The 24,243-nt window shown below is 44.6% G+C and overlaps 1 protein-coding gene across 2 annotated transcripts in view; it reads left to right on the top strand.

Annotated features, from left to right (window-relative positions):
- GPM6A (glycoprotein M6A) overlaps positions 1–19,303 on the top strand; it is a 161,139-nt gene extending 141,836 nt beyond the window's left edge. For both annotated transcript variants that reach the window (XM_087813557.1, XM_016219171.2), the window contains exons 3-7: positions 4,172–4,328; positions 5,945–6,098; positions 12,811–12,887; positions 13,357–13,422; positions 17,206–19,303. In XM_087813557.1, coding sequence (XP_087669683.1) covers positions 4,172–4,328; positions 5,945–6,098; positions 12,811–12,887; positions 13,357–13,422; positions 17,206–17,358 — 607 coding nt within the window. In that variant the 3' untranslated portion in view covers positions 17,359–19,303. The remainder of the gene's footprint in view (positions 1–4,171; positions 4,329–5,944; positions 6,099–12,810; positions 12,888–13,356; positions 13,423–17,205) is intronic.
- The last annotated feature ends 4,940 nt before the right edge of the window (positions 19,304–24,243 follow it).

The raw sequence follows: 24,243 nt of genomic DNA, 5'->3' as shown, positions 1-24,243 counted from the left end.
TTCTATGACGGTGACTTGAGGTCAGTGCATCAAAAACTGAGGTTTCTAGGTAATGAATTCTTTGATATTTAATGCACACATTAAAATTAGTTTCTGTTTGCCTAAAGCAAAAGCAGGCAGTAAGCTCTATAAAACAGATATATTGATTTTGCTCTCAACTAACACAATGTGTATATAAATCTTCATCTGCTTGTAGTTCATACTTATTCCTTGGGAGTTAATGAAATGGGAAACTGTTATCAGTAGCTTAATGGATGGGAGTGAAGATGAAAGGAAAGCAGGCATTCATGGCAAGATAAACCCAGGTTTCGTAGGCTCTTGGAAGTCAACCGCAGTGTGCAGACCATCTGTTCTGACCCAGGGGGTTGACAATTAAACCAGATGGCTGAAGTCTTCTACTTATAAGAAGTTTGAAGATCAGACAAATTAGTATTGATATGAGAGTCAAAAATAATTTTAGTTTGTAGCTAGAACTTCAGTTAGAAAGCTGCACTGAATCCCTGACTTCTGATAAAATAAACAGTGAACCTCTCCTTGGCCAATATTTCAGGCAGACTAGTCATCCTCAAATACATGTTTAAATAAAAAACTCCCCACAACCACTGAACAAGTACATAATCTATGAGGAATTGAGACAGAGAGACCACATAGTCTGTGCATCAGATCACTGATTCTGGGGCCAAACTCCCTGGTTTTGTTTCCTTTCTACCTGTCTCACCTTGGACAGGTTACTTAACCTATCTGCCTCAGTCCCTCATCAGGAAAAGGGACTCACTAATGCTGCCTACTTCCTAAGGTTGTTAGGAACATAAAATGAGTTGGCATTTTTAAGCGATTGTAACATGGTTTACGCATTATAAGCATTAGCCCTTCATGAACATGATGGCAACAATGGTGGGGACCATGGTTATCATAATAGTGGTGACATTGGTTATCATAATGATGGTGACCAAGGTTATCATAATGGTGATGACCATGGTTATCATAATGATGGTGACCAAGGTTATCATCATGATGGTGACCATGTTTATCATAATGATGGCGACATTTGTTATCATGATGGTGACCAAGGTTATCATCATGATGGTGACCAAGGTTATCATCATGATGGTGACCAAGGTTATCATCATGATGGTGACACTGGTTATCATGATGGTGATAACCATGAGTGGTAAAAATGTGAGTAGGGACATAAATTTATATGTGCTTATAAGTACTTGTATGTATATCTGTGCCAACACCATATAGTATTAATTTTTTTAACCTCTCCATTCCCCCTGTTTCATTAACCTTATGCATCCTAGATGTACTAATTACCATTCTCTGATTTGTAACTGTTTGGTCTGTTGTGAATGGCACAGTGAGTGGCACATAGCATAGCCCAGTAATTTTTGCTAAATGAATAAATTCATTAAAAGAGAAACCAGAATTCATGCATGCTGATGGTCATGGTTATCATAATGATAGTGACCAAGGTTTGTAAAACTTGTAAAGGTTAGGAGAAAAAATAGATTAAAATTTCACTTATTATTGGGAAAGAATTATATAAGCACTGTAAGAAATCACAAAGGAAAAGCTTTTTAGATTTGACATAATATAAATTAAACTTTACTCATTAAAGTATTATTAAAAACATTAAAATGTATACAAAAACTGAGAAACATGTTTTCCACTTACATGACAAGAGCTTAATTCTAATAAACACAGAATTAATTCAACAACAAAAGATGTATATTCTAGTAGAAAATTGGCAAGATATAAAAGCATATCCCATTACAGAATACAAAATGATTACCTTGTAAATATATCTTCATCCACAATACTAAAATAAGAAAATGAATTAAAATAATACCATTGTTTTTTAACTATCAACTTACCAGAAAAATAAAATGATAATATCTGGTATTGGAAAATAAAGAGAAAATAAGCCCTCTTACTTGTTATCAGTGCATCTTTAATTTGTCACAAACTTTCTGGGCACCATTCTCACAAAATATACCTTAAATTTTTCTAGGAACTTCTGTCAAGGAAACAACCTGCACTGTACCCAAAGATTTACCATAGTGTTTATAATAGTAATGTATTAGCTCCCTGTAGCTTCTGTAACAAATTACAACAAATTCAGTGGGTAAAAAACACAAATTTATTATTTTTTTACAGTTCTGGAGGTCAGAAGTCTGAAATGGGTCTTACTGAGCTTATTGAAATGGGCTGAAATCAAGGTATTGGCAGGATGGCACTCCATCTGGAGGGCCTAGGAAGAACCCATGTTTTTACTTGTTCCAGCTTCCAGAGGCCACCTGCATTCCCTGGCTCCTGGCCCCCTTCCTCTTCAAAGCCAGAAGTGCAGCATCTTCAGCTCTCTCTCTGAATCTGACCCTGACTCTTCTGTATCTGGTATACTTTTTATGCTAGTTGGCTGCTGAGAACAAGACAGATTGGGGCAGCACTTATTGCTATAGAACTGGAACTAACAGTGTCACAGTCACCAGAGGGAGCAAGATTATGAGATTCTGAAAAACAAACCAGCAAGCCTGTCTGATTGAGAAACTACACTTACAGGCCCTTTAAAATCACAGCCCCCAAAAAGGTTTCAGTAACCCCCAGAATGTCTAGCCAGGCTGATTGGTGAGGGTCTTCTTCTATATAAAGCTAATTCTTTAAAGACTGGGAGAGGTAGCTATCTTTTCAAATGCAAGGACCCACAACACTAAATTACAAGACACCCAAAGAAACAGAAACACAGCCTCAAAAAGGAACAAAATTAATCTCTAGAAACCAATTTTCAAGAAATGGAGTTATATGAATTATGTGACAGAATTCAAAATAACCATAATAAAGGTGTCTTATGAACTCAACAAAACAATGCATGAACAAAATGAGAATATCAACAAAGAGACAGAAAATATAAGAAAGAACCAAACATAAATTTTGGGGCCAAATAAGTGAACTGAAAAATTCACTAGAGGGGTTCAAAAGCAGGTTGATAAGGCAGAATAAAGAATCAGCAAACTCTTAGACAAGTCATTTGAAATTATCTAGTCAGAGGAAGAAAAGAAATGAAAAAGAGTAAAGAAAGCCAAAGGGACTTATGGGACACTATCAAGTTGACCAATATATCCATTGTGGGAGTCCAGAAGAAAAGAGAAAGGGGCAGAAAGCTTATTTAAAGAAGTAATGACAGAAAATGTCCCAAATCTGTTTAAGGAAATGGACTTCAAGATTCAAGAGCCTCAGTGGACTCTACTTAGAATAAATTTAAAGATAATCACATCAAGACATACAATCAAATTGTCAAGTGTGAAAAACAGAATTTTGAAAGAAGCAAGAGAAAAGCAACTCTTCGCCTAGAAAGGGAACTGTATAAGACTATCAATGGATTTCTTTGCAAAAACTTTGCAGGCCAGAAGAGCGTGAGATGATATATTGAAATTGCTGAGGGAAAGAAACTGCCAACCAAGGATACTGTACCCACCAAAACTACCCTTCACATGTTATAACTTGTCTCGGGTACAATTCCATGTAGTATCTGTTAGTGATTCTACCTAAGAGGCTTACTCATCAAAAGTACAACTTATCTGTAAAACTGTATATTTTTATTAGTGATATTATCAACAGAAAATATTAGTGATTATTTACAGTAAGTATGACATAAAAAAATCAACTTTTAACAATATCAAAAACATGAGGTTGTGATTTTCTCAAAAACAAATGCATCATTAACCATAAAGCTTTCTTCCTCTTTTAATGTAAGTTCTTAAAACTCAGTGATATATACATACATCTTTATATTTGATGTTTTGTCATAATTAGAGAAATCATATGCTGATTACCCTGCTTATCAAATGAAGTTGAGCAAACTCCTTTGGAAATGTGATTCACTGCATATCCAAGACTAGCTTGGTGTGAACCAGGGAAGGAAGGTGGGGAGGGAAGAAGAAACTTACAGACATGACGAACCTGTCACCAGATACTGGAAGTGGCAGAAAAAAATGTCTATAAAAACATTAGGCATGTAGAACAGAAATGTTTCTGCATCCAGTCTCCATTATGAACATAAATGTCCTGTGGCTTTCATTCCAAAGGAGCCATGAGCCCTGGAGGATCCATTGCTACAGGTCAGACATGAAGAGTTGGTGAAATAAATCCCCTTGTCTTCCCCCCCCCCCAGGATTGACATCTTCAAGTACGTCATCTATGGCATTGCGGCCGCCTTCTTCGTGTATGGCATTCTGCTCATGGTGGAGGGATTCTTTACCACGGGTGCCATCAAGGATCTCTACGGGGACTTCAAGATCACCACCTGCGGCCGCTGCGTGAGCGCCTGGGTATGCTGATCATCCCCGTTCAATGTGTAATGTGTTTACTTCAGCTGCACACAGGTGTTTGTCTTCATCTGCCAAGGATTTAAGTATTTTTTAAACAGGAACATCCCTCCTGTGATCACTATCTTAATTCTTAGTATTATTTTCTGAATTAAGATTATTCCATGTGAAAATTCAGTTTCAAATTCTCAAATCACATGCAACACAACTGTTTTTATTTTAGAGGCAGCAAAACTGTCAATTGATTTATGATTTTTTTCCATAAGGGATTTGAGGTTTCAATACAATATGTAGAAATTCCAAAAGAGAAAAATCCATCTGCAATTTATAGGCAATACTTGTGTCTTTTCTCTTTAAATACATATCTGTGTATTGTACCTTAAATTTGGGGGGGGGGTGTATCATCTAATATCTTTTTAATAGTGATATAAGATAAGAATTATACATTTATATTAATTTAGGTGCATAAGCTCTACCATATGCACCTAAATTAATACAATTGTATAATTATACACGTTTGTATAGTGGTCAGCACATTTTTTGAAAGTGTTGTTTCTTATTTGGCTACTTTTCAGGGATAATCTAGATTTAGATCTTTGGTATGTGAATCTGATTAATTAATACCATGTGACAAACTCATGTGGCAACTCCCATGAGGCTGTCTGCTGTCATTCTCTTCTTCTGGTTGATGTTTACCTGCATGGACACTTTATATAATGAACCACTCTTCTGAATGTGGGAAATATGCTTATAAATCCAGTGACATGTAACTTGCATGAAAAAATATCATCAATCTGTGTCATTGTGTGGATTTGAGCCTACATTTAACCTCAGGGCATGTGCCTTCTGCTTTTCATACATCTACCAATACATGCATCTGTCTGTCTTTTTATTCAACATCTAAGCCCTGTTTGAACTAAAAATCCACTTATCCTATCCTGAGGCTAAGTCTCTTATTCAGCTTTATCTAGGATACACAAATAGCCTTTTACTATATTTTATAAATATTAAAAATATTTATGAAATAAAGGAAAATTTTTATTTTCAAACTTAAAATCATATTTTACTCTGTTTCGATAGCAAAAGTAAAATTAATATGCACGAAAGACTTAGATTTTAAGTTTATAAAAATCATTAAAGGAGGAGTAGAAATTCACATTAATATCATTATATACTAAAATGACAGGGGAGTCACCATATTTATAATGTTATATAAACATGATTAAGTAGCTTAAATATCTATGACATGAAATGGTGTGCATTACATTGTAATATAAACCTGTCACAGTTTTGACTCATTGTGCGCAATCCTCTCTAACTATCTCGGGTCATGCTTTCTAAAGTTTAGAGAATGTGTGGTGAGGTTCTTAAGATAAAGTCATGAATGAAACAGGCATTGAGATTCAGGCAAATTACTCCGTGTACATCAGAACTGCCACCGTGGCGACTCCCCGGCAGGTTCAGTCACATAACCCGTTAGAGTGTCCTGTTTGCCACACGCAGCCCTTACCGGTGTCGTAACCGCAGCACTGAAATCCTCTGATGCTGCAGGTTGTAGAATCGCGCAGTTCTCCTTTTCCGGTGAATGACGCGTGTTCTCTCTGACTTCTCGGCCGCAGTTCATCATGCTGACCTACCTGTTCATGCTGGCCTGGCTGGGCGTGACGGCTTTCACCTCCCTGCCTGTGTACATGTACTTCAACCTGTGGACCATCTGCCGCAACAGCACGCTCGTGGAGGGGGCCAATCTCTGCCTGGACCTGCGTCAGTTCGGTAGGTGGCTGGCTGGCTGAGTAAGAGCACCCCACGGTGTTTTCCCTAAGTAACTGCCTCAGGAATACGCCCAAGCACGTTGGAGCCACCATCGCTTCTTCTGCCAAGGAGGTGAAGCTGGTAGAGCACCCATTCACTTGTAAGGCGTTCTTTATGCTTACGGGCGTTTGAGGCGGATCGGGAGTTGACCTCACAGCATGAACATGTGATCGCCCGTCCTGACTCCTTGCCCTTTCCCAGGCTCAGTGGGACGTGTGCATCCTATGCTCTGTGTCCCAGGATCAGTTACACAACTTGTGAGGTCCAGTCCAAAGACCACCTAAGAAATAGGCACTTCATTGTCTCCTCACATAGAACAAAGATACTTAGCATTTAACAATAACAAAATCACAGAATGTTAAATAAATCCACAGTCCTCTCTGCTTATTTTTATTTAGGGCTGAAACCTCATGTAACAATAATAGTATCTCACGTGTACGTGGGCTTGTGATGTGTAGGCCTTACTCTAAATGGTTTATATATATGTTGACTTGTTTAATGCTCACAAGAGTTCTGTGTTGGGGACACTATTGCTGCCTTCTTTATAAAAGACAGAACTGAGGCACAGGAGGGTAAGCAACTTGCTCACAGTTATACATCCAATAAGTGCCCGGGCAGGATGCACCCCCGGCAGGTAGCTGCAGCGTCTGTGTTCTGAATTCCACGTCCGCCACCTCTCCTTTGGAAGCAGGTACTGAATTACGAATGTGGAAAGGTCGAGTCCATTCTCACCTGCCCCATTCAGAGTTCTGTTCCTTCATTTGTAAAACTGCGGCAGCGACAGATTTCATAAGAGACGTGCAAATCCACATGTTCAAATGGACTTTTTTTTTTTTCTTTTCACAAAATAGCTATTAAAATCTCACCTGTTAACATCTGGTAACGCCGTCGATGGTTTCCTCCAATGAGGTTTCCTTGTGCGTCAGGAAAATGGGAATCCCTTCATGAGTCAGTATCTCCAGGCCCTGTGACTCTGTGGAAATGCTGTAGATAGACTGTAGGGGCCAGTACAACTGTTCGGTCGCCACCCCTGTCTGTCAGACCAAGTCCTCAGGTCCCTCTTTCTGATCCGAATGAAAAGCAGAGGATCTGCTCTGCGCATGAAGGTCTTGGAGAGAAGATGATAGGAGAATGTGGGCGGCTCTTCCACAGGGGCGGTTTCCACCATGGAACCACGTCCCACATAAACACAGGAAAAGGACACCTCGGCTGGTGGTCACAGAACAGCTGCTTGGAAAACCACGGCTCTGACTCCAGTCCTTCCCCTCAATGTCTTCCGCTTATTCTGAAAAATTAAATTTGGAGAGATGTGACTAGTGTCTCAGAGAGAGTTGCCAGGTAAAAATACAGGACATCCAGATAAGTGTGAATTTCAGATAAACAAGCAATATTTTTAATGCTATATGTCCCAAATGTTGTATGGGACATACTTAGGTAAATGACTTTGCCTAGAGCTGCTCTTGAACCTTAGCTCTTTTTTACAACAGTTATCAGGACTGATTCCAATTTAGCTTTCCTCCTACCAGGGGAGAGAAGGGACTTTCCAGATGCCATGCAACCTTTCTGTCATCGACGGAGGCTTTCCGTGTTCCCTACACACACAGTCTACTGTCTGGTAGCTTTCATTTGCCCTCCAGATAGTGGATCCTTCATAAGCACCTTGGATATACATCAACTGTCAAGTTAGCATCAAGGGGCATCAGGATAGAAAAGAACAACTCCCCAAAATTTGAAGTTTAATTACAATAGACATTTACTAATTCATCCAAAGGTAATTGAGAAGGTAAGAACACCCCATAAGGAGATTTGCAGCTGTCTCATGAGCATGAACATGGCACCTTTTCTCTGACAAACGGGGAGTCCCCGCGTCACGGCGCTGTGCCTGCTTCGTCTCCACTGCACCTCCTGGACTTAGTCTCACCAGCGATGTGAGGAGCACACGTTTCAACTGGGTCTGTTGGGAAGCAGAGGCGTTAATTCCTACAGTTGAGGGGTTTTAGAATGGCTTATCATATTAGGGTTTACTGTATTTCAAAATGAGTCATGAAATCCTTTTACTTCCCATTTTAATTTTTAATACTTCTATAATAAGTCTTGCTGTTCTTCAGTTATGTGCACAGTGATTTAATGACATTGAATGTATTAGGTATTTATCCCAGTAAATTTGTTTCATAAAATATTAAAACTGGTCCCCATCATATGATCTAGATCCAGGATTTAAAACTGTGCTCCGTGAATACCTGGAAATTCGATGGAACTACCTCAGGGCTGACAGGGAGAAAGTGATCCAGGGTGGGCAGCGCTTCTCTTGGCCTTTCGGCCATGCCCGCCTCTGGCCCAGCAGGTCCGCCCACGAGCAGGAGCAGCTTGCTTTTATCCGATTTCCAGAAAGCCCTTCGCAGTAGGGTTTCATTTCACTTACTTAGTCACACTTTTCCCTACAAATATTTATCAGGCTCCCATTATGTTTAAGGGCTGCACGTTGAAGCGTTGGAGATTTGAGGTGGGAGAGAAGGGGCCAGGAGAAGCTGGAAGGGGGCACGTCAGGAATTCCGTCTCCTTGAAACTAACACTGCAGGCGGTAAATTATTTGAAAATTAAGCATTGCTATTTCCTAGTGGAGAGTTAATTCCCTATCACCCTGTAATGGATCATAGTATCATAATATCTGCTAATTCTGTTCACCACCAACTGGCTAACAATCTCTTTGATAAGAATCAATAAATAATAGTAACTGCACGCACACATTATGCTTGTTTTCTCTGAAGCTTTTCATATTTCAGGCGCAACCAGTTCTTGCAGAGCCAGAAATATATGTCTTCTGTTTAGCCAGCTTAAGTGACATTTAAAAAAAAAACAAAAAACAACACTGTAGAGAAAGGCCGTGGCTGCAACCCTAATGCATGAGCTTCCTACCGTCCTCTCCTCGCCCCTTGCGCTGTGGGCCTGCGGCTTCGCTTCCCAATCCTAACTTGTTACTTGCTGTTTAGAAACTGGAAATGTCATTCTGCATCTTTTAGCTGAAAACTTTTCTATATCTCATAAGTCAATTATATAAATGTATTCAATATTTAGAAATATTATTAAATTTGAATAATTTTCTTTTGGGGGGGTTAAGCCAACTGGGTCATTTATAGAGATATACCCGTGATTCAGAATAATCAAGTGCAGGGCCCTGGGGGGGCGGGGCGACAACACTTAGTACAGCGATGGAGAAAGGGCCACTGAGAGTTGTCGTTTGAAGGGAACGAGGGACTTGCGGATGTTCTTAGCAGAGGGAGGAGCCGGTCCAGAGTCACCAGGGCAGTACCGTGCCCGGCACCTTCACCAAGCCACAGAGGCCAGTGGGCTGAAGGAGAGAGAAGCAGGGAGGACGGGTGGAGACGAAGGCTGAGAGGTCATGGAACACACGACGGGGACATTGTCCATTGACGGGCTTGAATTCTGATGGAAGGAGAGAATATTTGCAGGTTTGGGCAGAGGGAAGCCAGAGGGACTTCTGTTGTGAAGGGGCACCCTGGCTGCGTGTGGAGAAGAGACTGTGGTGAGAGGGGCAGGAATGTCGGTGAGCACTGTGAGCCCGTAGGAGAGATGGTGGCCCAGACGGACCAGGAGACAGGCGGGGCAGGTGGGAGGACGGACAGGAGGACTGGGGGGACGGACCAGGAGACAGGCGGGGCAGGTGGGAGGACGGACAGGAGAGCTGGGGGGACGGACCAGGAGACAGGCGGGGCAGGTGGGAGGATGGACAGGAGGACTGGGGGGACGGACCAGGAGACAGGCGGGGCAGGTGGGAGGACGGACAGGAGGACTGGGGGGACGGACCAGGAGACAGGTGGGGCAGGTGGGAGGACGGACAGGAGGACTGGGGGGACGGACCAGGAGACAGGTGGGGCAGGTGGGAGGACGGACAGGAGGACTGGGGGGACGGACCAGGAGACAGGTGGGGCAGGTGGGAGGACGGACAGGAGGACTGGGGGGACGGACCAGGAGACAGGCGGGGCAGGTGGGAGGACGGACAGGAGGACTGGGGGGACGGACCAGGAGACAGGCGGGGCAGGTGGGAGGACGGACAGGAGAGCTGGGGGGACGGACCAGGAGACAGGCGGGGCAGGTGGGAGGACGGACAGGAGGACTGGGGGGACGGACCAGGAGACAGGCGGGGCAGGTGGGAGGACGGACAGGAGAGCTGGGGGGACGGACCAGGAGACAGGCGGGGCAGGTGGGAGGATGGACAGGAGGACTGGGGGGATGGACCAGGAGACAGGCGGGGCAGGTGGGAGGATGGACAGGAGGACTGGGGGGATGGACCAGGAGACAGGTGGGGCAGGTGGGAGGATGGACAGGAGGACTGGGGGGGACGGACCAGGAGACAGGCGGGGCAGGTGGGAGGATGGACAGGAGAGCTGGGGGGACGGACCAGGAGACAGGCGGGGCAGGTGGAGAAGAGGCCTGACCCGATGTGTTTGAAGATGGGTGGCAAGCACCAGGTTGCCTGTGGGGGGTGAGAGAACAGGAAGACTGGAGGAGGAATTTACTTCCTACTGAGCAAGTGGGAAGGTTGATTTGCCCTCAGATGAGATGGGTCAGCCCATGAGAGGCCCTTGCTCGGGGGGGGGGGGGGGGGGGGGGGGGCAAGGGAAGTCCAAAGCTAAGGTGCGGATTGTTAGATGTTTATTAGAATCTAAACGGGGTTGTCTGGTAAGAAATCAGGTGAGAGATAGGGGGCTGGCTGTGTGGATTTAAGAGTCGATAGTATGGAAAATCCAAAGCCCTGAGACTCAGTGACATCAGCAAGGGAGAGGGTGACGGAGGAGGGGACGCTGGACGCGCCGATGAAGACGTCCTGGGGAGGGGAGGAACCTGGCAGGCCAGAGAGGGAGCAGCAGGAGACAGACGCGGCGGTGCCGTGAAGAGAGCGCGAGGAGGAGGGCGTCGGGGCCTCCACCCCGCCCGGCAGGAGGCGAGCTGAGCTCTCCTTGGCCGGTAACGGTGCCGGCCTGCGGTGAGCCTTACAGGAGACTGTGGGGGGGGGCGACCTCGCGGGAAGGGGAGGAGTGGAAGTGAAACGGGGACCTGTAGACAGAGAGCTTGGCCACACTCCCTCCGGTTTAGCTGTGAGTGTGAACGAAGAAATGGGATTCACATGAAGGACGCCCGTCAGTGTCCAGAATGGAGGGGGAAGGACGCCCGTCAGTGACCAGGGTGGAGGGGGAAGGACGCCTGTCAGGGACCAGGATGGAGGGGGAAGGATGCCCATCAGTGACCTGGATGGAGGGGGAAGGACTCCCGTCAGGGACCAGGATGGAGGGGGAAGGACGCCCGTCAGGGACCAGGATGGAGGGGGAAGGACGCCTGTCAGGGACCAGGATGGAGGGGGAAGGACGCCTGTCAGTGACCTGGATGGAGGGGGAAGGACGCCCGTCAGTGTCCAGGGTGGAGGGGGAAGGACGCCCGTCAGGGACCAGGATGGAGGGGGAAGGACGCCCGTCAGTGACCTGGATGGAGGGGGAAGGACGCCCGTCAGTGTCCAGGGTGGAGGGGGAAGGACGCCTGTCAGGGACCAGGATGGAGGGGGAAGGACGCCCATCAGTGACCTGGATGGAGGGGGAAGGACACCCGTCAGGGACCAGGGTGGGGCAGGGGGCCCTTCACCAGGAGCCCCTCAGTGGTGGCGGTTTGTTAGACAGACCCGATGCCCCCAGCCCGCTGGCGGAGAGGAAGGGCACAGAGGGAAGCTCCGCCTTCTGTGTGGGGCACGGAGACTCTAACTGAAGTACCCGGCCAAGCAGAGTAAGCAGACTGGCAGCAGCCCCGTCGAGCACCGACGGGCCCTCCCCGCTGAGCGCTGTGACCCTACAGGCCCGGAACCAAGTGAGAGCAGCGAGTGCTGAAGGCTTGGGTCTCGCTTGCCCAGAGCCTGTTTTTCTTCTTGTATGTTTGTGTTCGACACTTCAGTAGCTCTGAACGCAAACCTAAGACCCATTTCAGGGTGGACCTGACCCCTTCTCTGAACCGAGGCCAGGGCAGCGTGTCCCCTGCTTGCTGGCTGGGATGCGGCCGCCTGGCCACGGCCTCAGGCTCGGGCTTCGTGGCTCTCTGTTGAGTCCACAGATACTTAGTTTTGATAACTGGTGCTCCCGCCGCAGTTGGTCCATAAACCACCTGGACCCAGGGTAAACCTAGTGAGATCACAGCCTTTTATTTCCCCCACTGAGCGCTGTTTTTGATAGAACAGAGAGAAGGGCCTCCTTCGGGCAGTTGCTCTTCTAGACTAACGGGAGCTGGGTGCCAGCTGCGTAAGTTGAGATCAGACTTCAGAATGGCCCGGGCCTAGCTAATAATCGCAGTAACTGCGACGCCTACACCCTTACACCAAGGGCCCGAGCCCGTCGCCGGTAACAGGGCCCTGAGGTTCTCCTGCCAGGCTCCGTGAGTTCAGCCTGAGCACGTTCGACCTGCTGGAGGCCAGGAGCCTGGAGGGGTTGCATCTTCACCCATCGCTCTACTCATAGCTATCACCCAGCCCTGAGAGCCGGAGCAAGGTCTTCTGTTGTGACAGTCACCTGGCATAAAGTGGAACTTGCTTAGATTCTCTCCGCAGGAGTTTCCTTTTCTCTCTCCAGGCTCCTGAGAACATGCACAATGGTAACGCATTTTCTCCATGTTGTAGGGATTGTGACCATCGGAGAGGAAAAGAAAATCTGCACAGTCTCTGAGAACTTCCTCCGGATGTGTGAATCCACGGAGGTGAGTGTCCCCACGCCTTTAATTTTGTCAGAATTCAACTTCATTATTCTACACTCAGTAACCCCCTTTTTCTTTCAGAAGCAACTTTGCTTGCAGTGATGTTATGGGGGGGCTAGAAAATAAAGATGAATGCGATACTCTGTGTTTCAATAAAAATTTTAATATCTTAATTTTTTCCTAGAATATCAGTTCAAAAAATATAGTTTTATTTTAAAAAGAGACAGCATAGCCTTATATTGTTATATTACTGAAAACCATCATTGTTGTCGCGATCTCCTCTTTATAATGAAATCATATTAACGTGATGCTGTTGCCAAGGCTTCAGCGATTTGCAGGAGAAAAGAGACTGTGATGATGTGTTTGGAGGAAGTGAGGCTCGCTGCTCACGCCTGTTAAAGATGCACAGAGCTCTTATTCTCTTCTGTGCGTGACCTTGACACACCTGTTGGTTCTGTGGTTTCCTCTGCAGCTGAACATGACCTTCCACTTGTTCATCGTGGCCCTGGCCGGAGCAGGGGCAGCGGTCATCGCCATGGTAAGAAGACCTCAAAGCCCCTGGGCTTTGCTTTTCTATTTACATTTCAGAGGCATTTGCTTGTAGAGGTGATAATATCTCTAATGTCTGAAATCCACAGGAATCATTTATTTTATTATCAGTAAAAAAAAAAAGAGAGAGAGAGAGGGAACACTGGGTTAATAAAGGCTTAACCTAAGGAAGTATTATCATCACAACAGAGATAATATTTGGTCATTAGTGTAAGGGGTACAACACTCAATAATATGGTAACATCAACAAAAATAAGCAAATTCATCGGCATGTAGACATTCGATTACTATTCGCATAGAAACGATCTCTGCGGCAATATGAGCGTGTCCACATGATGTCCCAAGTAATAGCATCACCCCTCCTTACAATACCCTTTTCTCCTCCTTAAATAAGAACATAAAAGAGCCACTGAGCTGCTTAGGAGAAAGGAATAGTTTCCTTAAGGTAAATCTTGGTAGTTTTATGTCCTGTCTTCTATGTCTAATTTTCTTCAGAAGTATTAACAGGTCCTTAAAGTCAGGCTCTTAGCGAGTTTGGAGGACCTGCTCTGTGCCACCCCTTCTCCCTGTTGGCAGCTCACCAGGAGTCCCAGCTGCTCGCTGGGACGCGGAGTGTCAGCAGGGAGCAGATGTAATAGTGAGCTCGCCAATGTTCTGGCCCATTCAAGATGCAAAAATGGTGAATCGATTTGGGTTTATTTAATTCTTTGCCTAGGGTGCCAATACGTTGTCTGAGGCGTTAGTTAAAGGAACACCTTTTAAAAAGTGAGAGCTTTTCATCTCTTGTCAAAGACTACACATATAGGACTGATGAGACAACACTAATGTGCTAAGGAGCATCTCAGACCAGTTATTTTTAGTGACTTGATGCTCCAGTTCGTATTAAGATCTGATTCAGTTTTATTAAATATGATTTTTTAAAATATCTAACAAAACCAACTAGGTCAGGATTAAAGCAAGTTTTCAGATATTGTCTTAATTTATGTCATATTAACTAGTCAACATTTTAGATTTAGTGTAGAATCTCTGGTAGGAATTTTATTTCAGAATATGAGATGCTTAATACGATCATGTCTGCTGATTAATTGACGGGATCACGGTTAAGCAATAAGCAACGACCTTATAATCTTGACCTAAGCTGGAAGCTAAAACATGCCCTGGAGAGGCTCCCACATGGTCTGTGCAGTGGATAATCTTAGGGACATGTATGTTCAAGCACTACACACCCATGTATAAGAGTCTGTAAAGGACTTTTTGCAAAGAGGTGATAATAGAGCTTTGTTTGCATTTGCAGCATCAAGGTGCATGTAAAATCCTGTGAATAGTACCTGTATAAATGAATAATGTTATTTAAATGTCCTTAACAAAAAAAAAAATTAAAAATAAAAAACTAAAATTAAAATCAAATTGTCCTTAACAATGCCTACTCTGAAGTGATTCTATCAGCAAAAGATTTTAAGATATAGAAATGCAGAGGCTATGTATTTCTTAAGGGATCTATGCTTTGCATAGCTTTTGATATTAAGTAATAAGCAAATTCTGTTTCAAACAGCAAGAGATTAGAATATTTTTTTACGTACTAAGCATATTTCTGGATATCCAAATATATGTAAAGCTTAAGTTCCTGAAGAAATGCGTAGCATCTAAATACTGATTTGCATCAGTGCTTCCGTTTTATTAGCTCTGGTAATAGCTTAGGTCTTAGGAGGCTGGGATAATATAGCTGTTGCTACTGTTCCTGGCACTAATGCTACTCCCTATAGGGCTGCTGTTAGCTAGTATTTCTCTAAGACTTACTCTGTTAAAAGTGCTGTCAAATGCTCTATGTACGTGAATACACTCAATACTCATAATGTAGCCACTGTCACAAGCCTCATCAGGATCTCAGTCACTCACCAGGTAGCTGCCATCGTTATTTCCATAGGATAGATGCGAAAAGTCAGATGAATTCTGCTCATGCAAAACACTGAAAACATCATCTGTAATTCAAGGCAAGGATTATCAGAATTTGTACTAAAATTAACACATGCTTAAGTACTACAGTACTTTTTGGAGAGGTTAGGAAGTTCTATATGGTGCCAGAGTTAGTGGACTTAGCATTGCCCCAGGTCCCAGCGATGGTGTTTACCAGCTGAGGGACAGTGAGGAGCCGGGAGGCTTGTGTCCCCTGAGGCCAGATGAGATGGCCAAAAACCACCTGGGAAGCACCAGAGTCTGACCTAAAGTGACCCTGAAGCTCAGATATGAAGACATACATATGTAATAATAACTTAGGGGCCATATTCCCCAGGACTTTGAAAGGAAAGTTTTGAACATCTGAAAAGATAGCCTTTATTCATGTGGCAAATACTTTGAGCACCTACCACTTGCTGAGCACTCTCCGCAGCACTTGATATTTTCACAGCAACATAAAAATGCCACATAAAGTTGGTACTGTGTATAAAGCGTATTCTGTTCTCACTATGAAAAGGCCATGGACTACACACAGGGGTGGGGAACCTTTTTTCTTCCAAGAGCCATTTGGCTATTTATAGCATCATTCATGGGCCATACAAAATTATCAACTTTAAAATAAAGCTCCTAGATTTATTGAATTCCGAGTCCCACCTGTGGTTGCCTTGGCAGGGCCAGACCAAATGATTTCGCTGGCTGGGTGCCCCCCCACCCCTGGACAAGAACATCACTCACAGCTCCTGCTTACCTGTGGCTTACAATTTTCATTAACCAAAATGCAAAATTTCAGAGGAAGTGGAACATTCTGAAAATATCTTAGTCTTACTGGTATGCATGGTTTTCTTACACTGTTGTGTAGGAAAAATCGTGGTTTTTTTTTTCTACCGTCTGTTAATTACCTTAATATACCACAGTAGCCACCATTTAGGATCGACTTTGCATTCTTTATGTCCATCTGTACTTTAATAGAACGATCCTACCTCCTGCCTTTCAATGTACTCTTGGCTAATCAAAAATTTAGTGTCCTGTTTTACTAAATTATGGATGAAATATTGCCCCCACTGTTCGAACTTAGAGAAAGTAAATAACCAGCCACTTGGTTTCCCTTTCCTGTTTATCCATCGAAATCCATCACTTGGGAAACTGCATTTTATCTCCTATGGAGTCAACCCAGGTCAAATCAAGATCTTCATTACCTGAGTAAATGTATTACTCCAGACCGATCAGGAGCTTCCTTTTTGAACGTAGCGCTATTCTAGCTATTGTGAATGTCTATAAATATACAAAATCCATATGTAGTTTGAATCTTAAGGGAACTGCAAATTCCACTGTATGGGAAATTAATTAAGTCCCCAGGCTTATTTGGAGGCTCCCATGATCCCTCTTCCTATTTCACAATGGACAGTAGTATGTCTTCCCGTTAAGGCAAACTGTACCGGACTGTTTGCGAGTAGGGCTTAGAAAACAGACAGATGGACGTGAAGTGGGTAGCCTTATGGTTTGGGCGGATGAGGGCAGAATGCACAGGAAAGATCACATAAAAAATAAGAATTGGTCTGGGATACTTCAGAGTTGAAAAGGAATATGAAAAAGAGATAGATAGTGAAAAAAAGAACGCCAAGGTGGTGTCTTATAGTTGGAGTAGTGAGCAAGGACTGTATTTTATTTATATCATTCCTATTACCACCGAAATTTTGGGCCCATTTTATCAGTGACAGGTCTTATATAAGTATACAATTGGACCGTTTCTTTCCTGATAGCAGGTGTAATGAAGACACTGGACAGACGTCCTGTATAAATGATTTTTGTCGTTGACTAGGTTCACTACCTTATGGTTCTGTCTGCCAACTGGGCGTATGTGAAAGATGCCTGCCGGATGCAGAAGTACGAGGACATCAAGTCCAAGGAGGAGCAGGAGCTGCACGACATCCACTCTACTCGCTCCAAAGAGCGGCTCAACGCATACACATAAGCAAAGCCCCCTTCCTGCCGTTCACATGCATTGGTGTTTAACTAAGGGCCATCCAACCATCCAACCTTGTGAAGAATCAAATGAAAGTGCTTCTCATCAATGATATGGAGGGTGACTTAGGAATCACCCGAATACAATTCTTTGCTGTTTAGCACTTAACTTCCGAATTTGTTAAATTGGTGTAACCAGATCTCTTCTATAAGCTCCTATCCAGCCCTTTTCTTTTTTAAATTTCCCAAACTCATTGAATAATAATTCTTAAGATCGATGAAACTAACATTGTCAAATGCAGAGATTTCTTTGATTTTTAACTACTTCTTGTGTGTTATACATAACACCTCTTGCATTATTTCTTATGTTTTGAAAAGAAAAAATAGCTTTTTATACTTTTTAGTTTTGATTTAGGTAACTAGTTTGACTACAGGTAACCTTCAAAGGGACCATTGTACATTCCGAACAATAGACAGAGATGCTATCGTGATGACTCTTCTTGAAATACGGAGATATTGTCAGAAGATCAGTGGCCACGTTACTGTAGGCTCTGGTTGATGTTCTCAACAATCTAAGGTGCAATTTCTAAATTTGTAAGAGTAGGTTTAAAAAAAAAGTGCTTCTTATCTTTGTTAACATTGTATTTTTCCTTGATGTACGGAAGAGGTATTTCCCTCTGATTCTTCAAGTTTACGTTGTGAGCATGTAGACACAGTGATGCTAATGCATGGCTAGCTGCCTTTCTAAGACTGTGACACCAGGCTTACCTTCTAAAGTTTAGTACAGGGACGATTTTAATGGAAATAACTCCTGTGGACAACCGGAGAAGGGTCTCTTTGTGACTCAAGCAGTGGCTGGATTGGAACTTGAATGTGCTAACGTGGAACATGAGTCACCTTCACGAAGGTGGTGTATGAACAATAGGCACACTAACCCCTCAGAAGTTGTTTTACCCACTTTAAAAAGGTTTTGTGGGTTGCACCTCTGTAAACTACCCCTCCAATGTGTATGATATCTTTGAAAAGGCTTCCATGAATACAATAGCTTTGCTTGCAGCCTTCCAATCTACGTTGATTTACCTGTAGTGTTTTTTAAAGTACAGTTAGAGGCCACTATACCACGTATCCTTTTGAAGCGTAGTGGCATATTTGTGTTTTTATTTCTCGTAAGTCATTTTAACCAAACATTCATTCATATTCATTTATAAGAAGTACCTATATCAAAGGAATATTAAAAAAAAAAAAAAAGCAATCAGTATTACTGGACCAAATCTGGTGTTTGTTTTAACCTTGACTCTTGATTATTTCTAATGCTACAAGAATGCTGTAAAGTGTCTCTTAAAATTATGTTGCCTGACAAGACATTTTTGTCAGTGTATAAAAACTAGGTAGTTCTGTGCACTGATTGGACCATTGTGAAATCTCCTCTCAGCGTAAGTGCATTTCTGATCAACTTTCTTGAGTGAACAATCTTTGTACAATGCCGGGCCATGCATCCGTCACCCACAATCTTACAAGTTCTTGTAGTATGTAGGGATATCGCTGGGGTTCTCCGTGGCATGACAATGCATCCGTAGTATTATTTAATTAATTTGGGGGTTTGCTTCTTTTTTTACTATTATCTTACTGGTTCAACATCTTTCTGATATATGCAGTATTACAGATATTCAGCGAAAGTATTAACGGGCCTCTTTCAATCCTCTATGGTAGTGTTTCAGTTCTGTGTCTTACCGGTTTGTGATGATTTTTAAAACTGTCTTTTAAACTTATGTACCAATGTCGACGCCTTTGCTTTTTTTCCTGGTATTAGAGTTTGTATTTTCCTGAAGAGTGCTTTGTAGCAGGCATTACAGTTAATCTGTTTTGTACATAAATGTGCCAACAGCTTGATGGTGGCGTTTTGAAATGTAGAGCAAAGTGCTTGCAAACTGTAATAAACACACTTGTGTACTTTGTGTACTTGTGATTAGTTTCTGTCATGGTTTTGTTCTTTTCTTGTTTTGTTTACTCCCCTTTCCGGTGTGTGTGCATCGTTTCAAACGCAACAGGCCCTGTTTCCTGCAGACTCGTGTCACCTCGGGAGAGCTGACCCGTCACTTCAAAGTCCAGTGAAAATCCTCCACATGGTCACAGAGGGTCCATGAATGCCAGGGAGCGGGGAGAGGGCGACTCATTCAAGGCGTTAGAGGTCATTGCATTTGGCAGGTAATCACGATTCCCCAGTTACACTATTTTCTCGCCTAATTTTTGTTGTTTTGTGTTTCCTTTAGTGCTTCATAAACTAGCAGAGAAACAAAAAAGACTAATTTGATTCAAAAGAAAAATGATTTCTCGGTTCACTTCAACATATCAAGGTGAGAACAATGAAATGAAAAAATATATATATTTTCTGGACTTTTTGTTTGCTTTGCGTGTGATTTCTTCTGGCCAAACTAGAAGTGATATCAATTTGAAAGTAATAAAATAGTTTCAATAAGAATCTTAATTTTCATAACGCCTAAAGTTCTGTATGAGTCTTCAGCTATCTGTGTGTTATTATGAAGGGCGATTTGGAAACTTCACAGACTTAGGTTACAAATATCTACAATAATTGTAAGTAGATACACACAAAATGCCTTACGCTTTAAAAAGTTACTTTTAAGACAATAAGAAAATGATCCCCTATCTAAATCTTCTCAAACGGTAATTCTTATTCTTTCTATTGTCCATGAAATTCTTAGCGTAGCAGCAAGATACAGAACTGCATGTTAAAAATATCAACATGAACAAAATTTCACACTGTCTGATTTTCAAAAAACTGGTCATTATAATCTTTGAAAACGTAAAAGGCCATGCCTCTTTGTATCCTACCCGTCGATCTTTAAAGTGCATACTTTCCCTTTGGGAATTCCCCCCGGCTGTGGGACATAGTTGAGAACCAGCTGTCCGCGGAGCGCGTTCTGCGCACAGCTCCCCGGGCTGCCCGTGGGGACCCTCCCTCCGCCCGTCTCTGCCCACGCCACGCGCCAGCCCGAGGGAGAGAGGCCGCCCGGCGGAAATGGACACCCCTGATCTTCACCAGCCCTGTCACGGGTGTACTGACAAGTGAGTAGGTTAAGAGACAAAATAGCTAAGTGGGGAGATACTTCCGTCTAATAGATTTGAAACGAAAGGAGAAATAAACCCTCCCCGTCCCTCTGGATACCGGGGGCCCGGGAGCCACCCGACAGCATTGCGAGAGTAACAGTGATACTGAACGTAGACATACTCAAGTGTTGACATTTTAAAATTTTTATTTATTTATTTGAGAGAGAAAGAGGGAGGGGAGAGAGAGAGAGAAACATTGGTTTGCTGTTCTACTTGGTCATGGAATTAATTGGTTGATTCTTGTTTGTGGCCTGACCGGGAATCAAACCTGCAACCTTGGTGTATCGGGATGAGGCTCTCACCAACGGAGCTACCCAGCCAGGGAAAGAATTCACATTTTCTGTTCTCTGAATTGCTTCACAAATTGTTTTTGATTCAGATTTTATAGGAGTTAGAACAGACCATCAGCCGCACCCCAGTGACGTCAGGTCACTCCGCGGCCTAGGGTGAGCCGTTTCTTCTAAGGATTCCAATCACTTTGTCTGCAGAAGTCAGCGGGTGAGATCTGATTTCTCTTCATGTTTAAATGTACTAATGAGAAATTGCTGAAAGATGATTTGAAGCCCTCTGCCTTATTGTGCTGTGTGAGTTTCGAGTACTAACAAATTAGGAACATTATTAAGGCTATAACAGTTATAATTTAGATGGTTTATTTTAAGCTCGGGATGGACACTGTTTTGAACACATCTTTGTATCCCCTCCAGGACCCCAGCACAGTGCCCCAAAGAGTTTTGGGCTGAATCGGTATTTGCTAAATGAATAGATTTTACAGCCTCTGTCTGTAGCTACAGTCTCTCAGGGAAAGTCTCTCAGGAGCTTGTTCAGAACTGGGATTTGAAAGAACGATCTCACTCAGTGAACTTAAGGGTGAACACCCCTGCACTGCAGCGAGTTCGCAGCAGGAAACCATTGCACCGCTGGTCGTAGGGACCTTGGTGATCATCAGAGTTCCCCAGCCCGTCTCTGCCGTTTCTCCCCAGACCGCCACCTGCACGCATGCGGACTTTGTATCCCATCCCACTGCCCGGCGCAGGCCGTGGGCTGCGGGGGCCTCCGTGGGTTGTGTCTTTCATAGTTGGGACGAAGGTAGAAACTCCCTCTCTCTGGGGCTCTTCTTTCTCCACAGGTAGGTGTTGGGAGAAAGTGACACAAGGGAAAAGGCAAACGGTAACTCCTTAGTAGTTAATGAAGATTCCTAATACCCGTCTCCAAGGAAGTGTAAGGATGCGTATTCCAACCAGCAAGCCGCCTTCAAAACTCGCGGGCTGGCTGATGAGCCCCGACTTGCTCTTAAACTTATTTCCTTACAATGAATTTATTGATCCACACGTTAATTCACCCACCAATTTACTGATTTTACCCTGCACACGGGACGGACGAGAGACCCTTCCGGCCCTCAGGGAAATCCTAGTTCTGCCAGAGTGGAGGTATCCAAAAATATCCCCAGGAAACGTGGGAAGGGCTAAATTTACCGTGGGGCAGATCCAGAACAGAAGTCATCAAATGTCTTTGTTTTCCCCCGTGATCAGCGGAAGAAATACTCTAAAAACGAGGGAGGAAGCCCTTGTTGGGGTTTGAGGAGGTGAGCGTTTGAGGCAGGCCCTTCTCGGGCCACCGGCGACCCGCGTCAGATCCGCACGCACATGTCCTGCGGTGCTTGGACTCATCTCCCGGCCTCAGGCCGCCTAGGACTTGCGATTGGAAAAGTAGTTGCATCAGATGCGTCGCTGCTCTTCCTTCCTGCGCTCCGACTATTGTGAGTGGCCTGAACTTTCTCCCTCGCGCTTTCTGTGGACGGGGAAATGGCTGAATGGAGAGTCTGTCGCAGAGAAGTTAAAACGCAGCCCGAGCCCTTTCCCGGGAACTGTCGGTGCTGCTACGCAGAGCCACGGGGCACCCTCGGCGTTCCCCGCCGCAGGCCTCCAAGCGCAGGGCACACCTCTGCACCCCGACACCCATCTCGTTTTCATGGCCTTGGCAGGGCCTTTAAATCACCCCAGTAAGTGGCTTTATGTTAAACTGCTGATATTTATACAGAACAAAAAGCTGAATGAAAGGAACATTTTGTGATCAGCCCTGCTCCCCAATCTACAACACATTGGCCAGCACAAAACACATGTTTTACAGCACTCGCTTAGTCTGGTTTCAAAGCTAATAGTAAAGGCACGTTGAATTGTAGAAATTAACAAGGATTTTTCTCTTCAAAATTAATTAAGGAAACCTGTTGTAGTTTCTGCCCTCTCTCCATTTAAAATACGTAGTAGGTTTCACATCAGAAAGTAGCCACTTCAACTGTCAAATGATAGATTAAATCCTCACAAAATTAATTTCATTTTTTAACGACTGGAGCTTCTCTGGTTTTGGCCTGTGACCAAAAACGAGACAAAAATGCTGAGTGTGTTTACTCATGGCCGTGGCAGGGGCAGTTTAGCTCAGTGGGACACCAGTGAATATTCCCTGGAAAATTCGATGGTTTTAGTCCAAAGAAGCCAGTGCTTTATTCAGTCTTATCTACCTCGCTCTTCTAAATGCACAGCCAACCCCCCGCTGGAGCCAAGAGCTGAGTTTCGCTCCTGGTGACATCTCTGAGAGCGACGGCGTTTCCTATTTAGATGCAGCATTTCTATCAGACTGATAGTCCTAATTGGTGTTAAGATAAAAATACATGCTTATGGAATAAAAGACTGGCTCCTTGAACCCATCAGATAAGCAGGTGTGTTCTTTGGTAAATAGTTTATTTCCTTATCAAAACTCTGCCAGGCATGAATAGATCTCCTAAAAATTAATAAGGCCGCAGGCTCCGTCACTAAGTAATCACTTGCAGGCAATGAGTTTGGTCTTCGTTCTGCCGGCCAGCTCGTGGCCACGTCTGTGCAGAAGCATAGCTCCGTAACCGGCTCTTCATTTTTGATCCGTATCATTTGTACTCCTATATGGGGTGCAGAGAAGGCCCAAAGGGTTCGGTAGAGCTCAGGCTGGAAGAAAGGGACCTGGTTTCCAGAGCAGTCCTCTGGAGTGGCGGAGGCCGCGGCCGGGTTTCGGGGAGGCGGAGGGAATGGCGCTGCGCGTGCCCCCCACGCCGAGTCCAGCGTCCAGCCCTCCTGCTCCGTGGCGCGGCCCGGAGATATGCCTGGGGGAGCTCAGCGTGCAGGACCGACCCACCCCTTTCTTTCTGGAACTTCCTGACCACAGAAGGTCTTGAAATGCCAGCTTAAAGGTCTCATTACGTCTTGACACCTGCCTCCAGGCACACGCTGACCTCTGCACCCCAGACGTCGCCGACAGTCTCCCCGCCTGCAGCCTGGCCTCCCAGGCCCGAGATTGGCCCTTCTGCCCCCCTCGGCACCGCTTTCCGCACCCCCCGCCACGCACCACGCCCAGCGCCGCCCTCCTCGCAGCGCCTAGACACGGGCGGGTGGCGGTAGCCTTTCTCCGCTGGCCTCAGGGACTGAACGTGGCCCCCCATTCTCTGGTCCCTGGCGCCACGCACTCAGAGGCGGGGCTCCTGGAGGCGACTAGCCGGGAAGGGGAGCCTCAGGAACGGGAGCCGTGCCCCTACAAGAAGGGGCATGAAGCTAGTAGCTCCCTCGCTGCCATGTGAGGGCACCATGACAGAAAGAGGGCCATCGACACACCGGGAAGAGGCTCACCAGACGCAGGCTCACCTGCACCTTGATCTTGGACTCCCAGCCCCAGAACTAAAGGAACAAATGTTTGCTGTTGTTTTTCCTACAAGTGATGCCCTTGTAGTTGCCACAGTTAACGCTGG

This window comes from Miniopterus natalensis, chromosome 2 (assembly GCF_054644295.1).
Source record: "Miniopterus natalensis isolate mMinNat1 chromosome 2, mMinNat1.hap1, whole genome shotgun sequence".
NCBI lineage: Eukaryota > Metazoa > Chordata > Mammalia > Chiroptera > Miniopteridae > Miniopterus > Miniopterus natalensis.
Note: the sequence above shows the minus strand (reverse complement) of the source record. Positions and strands in the feature narration are given on the sequence as shown.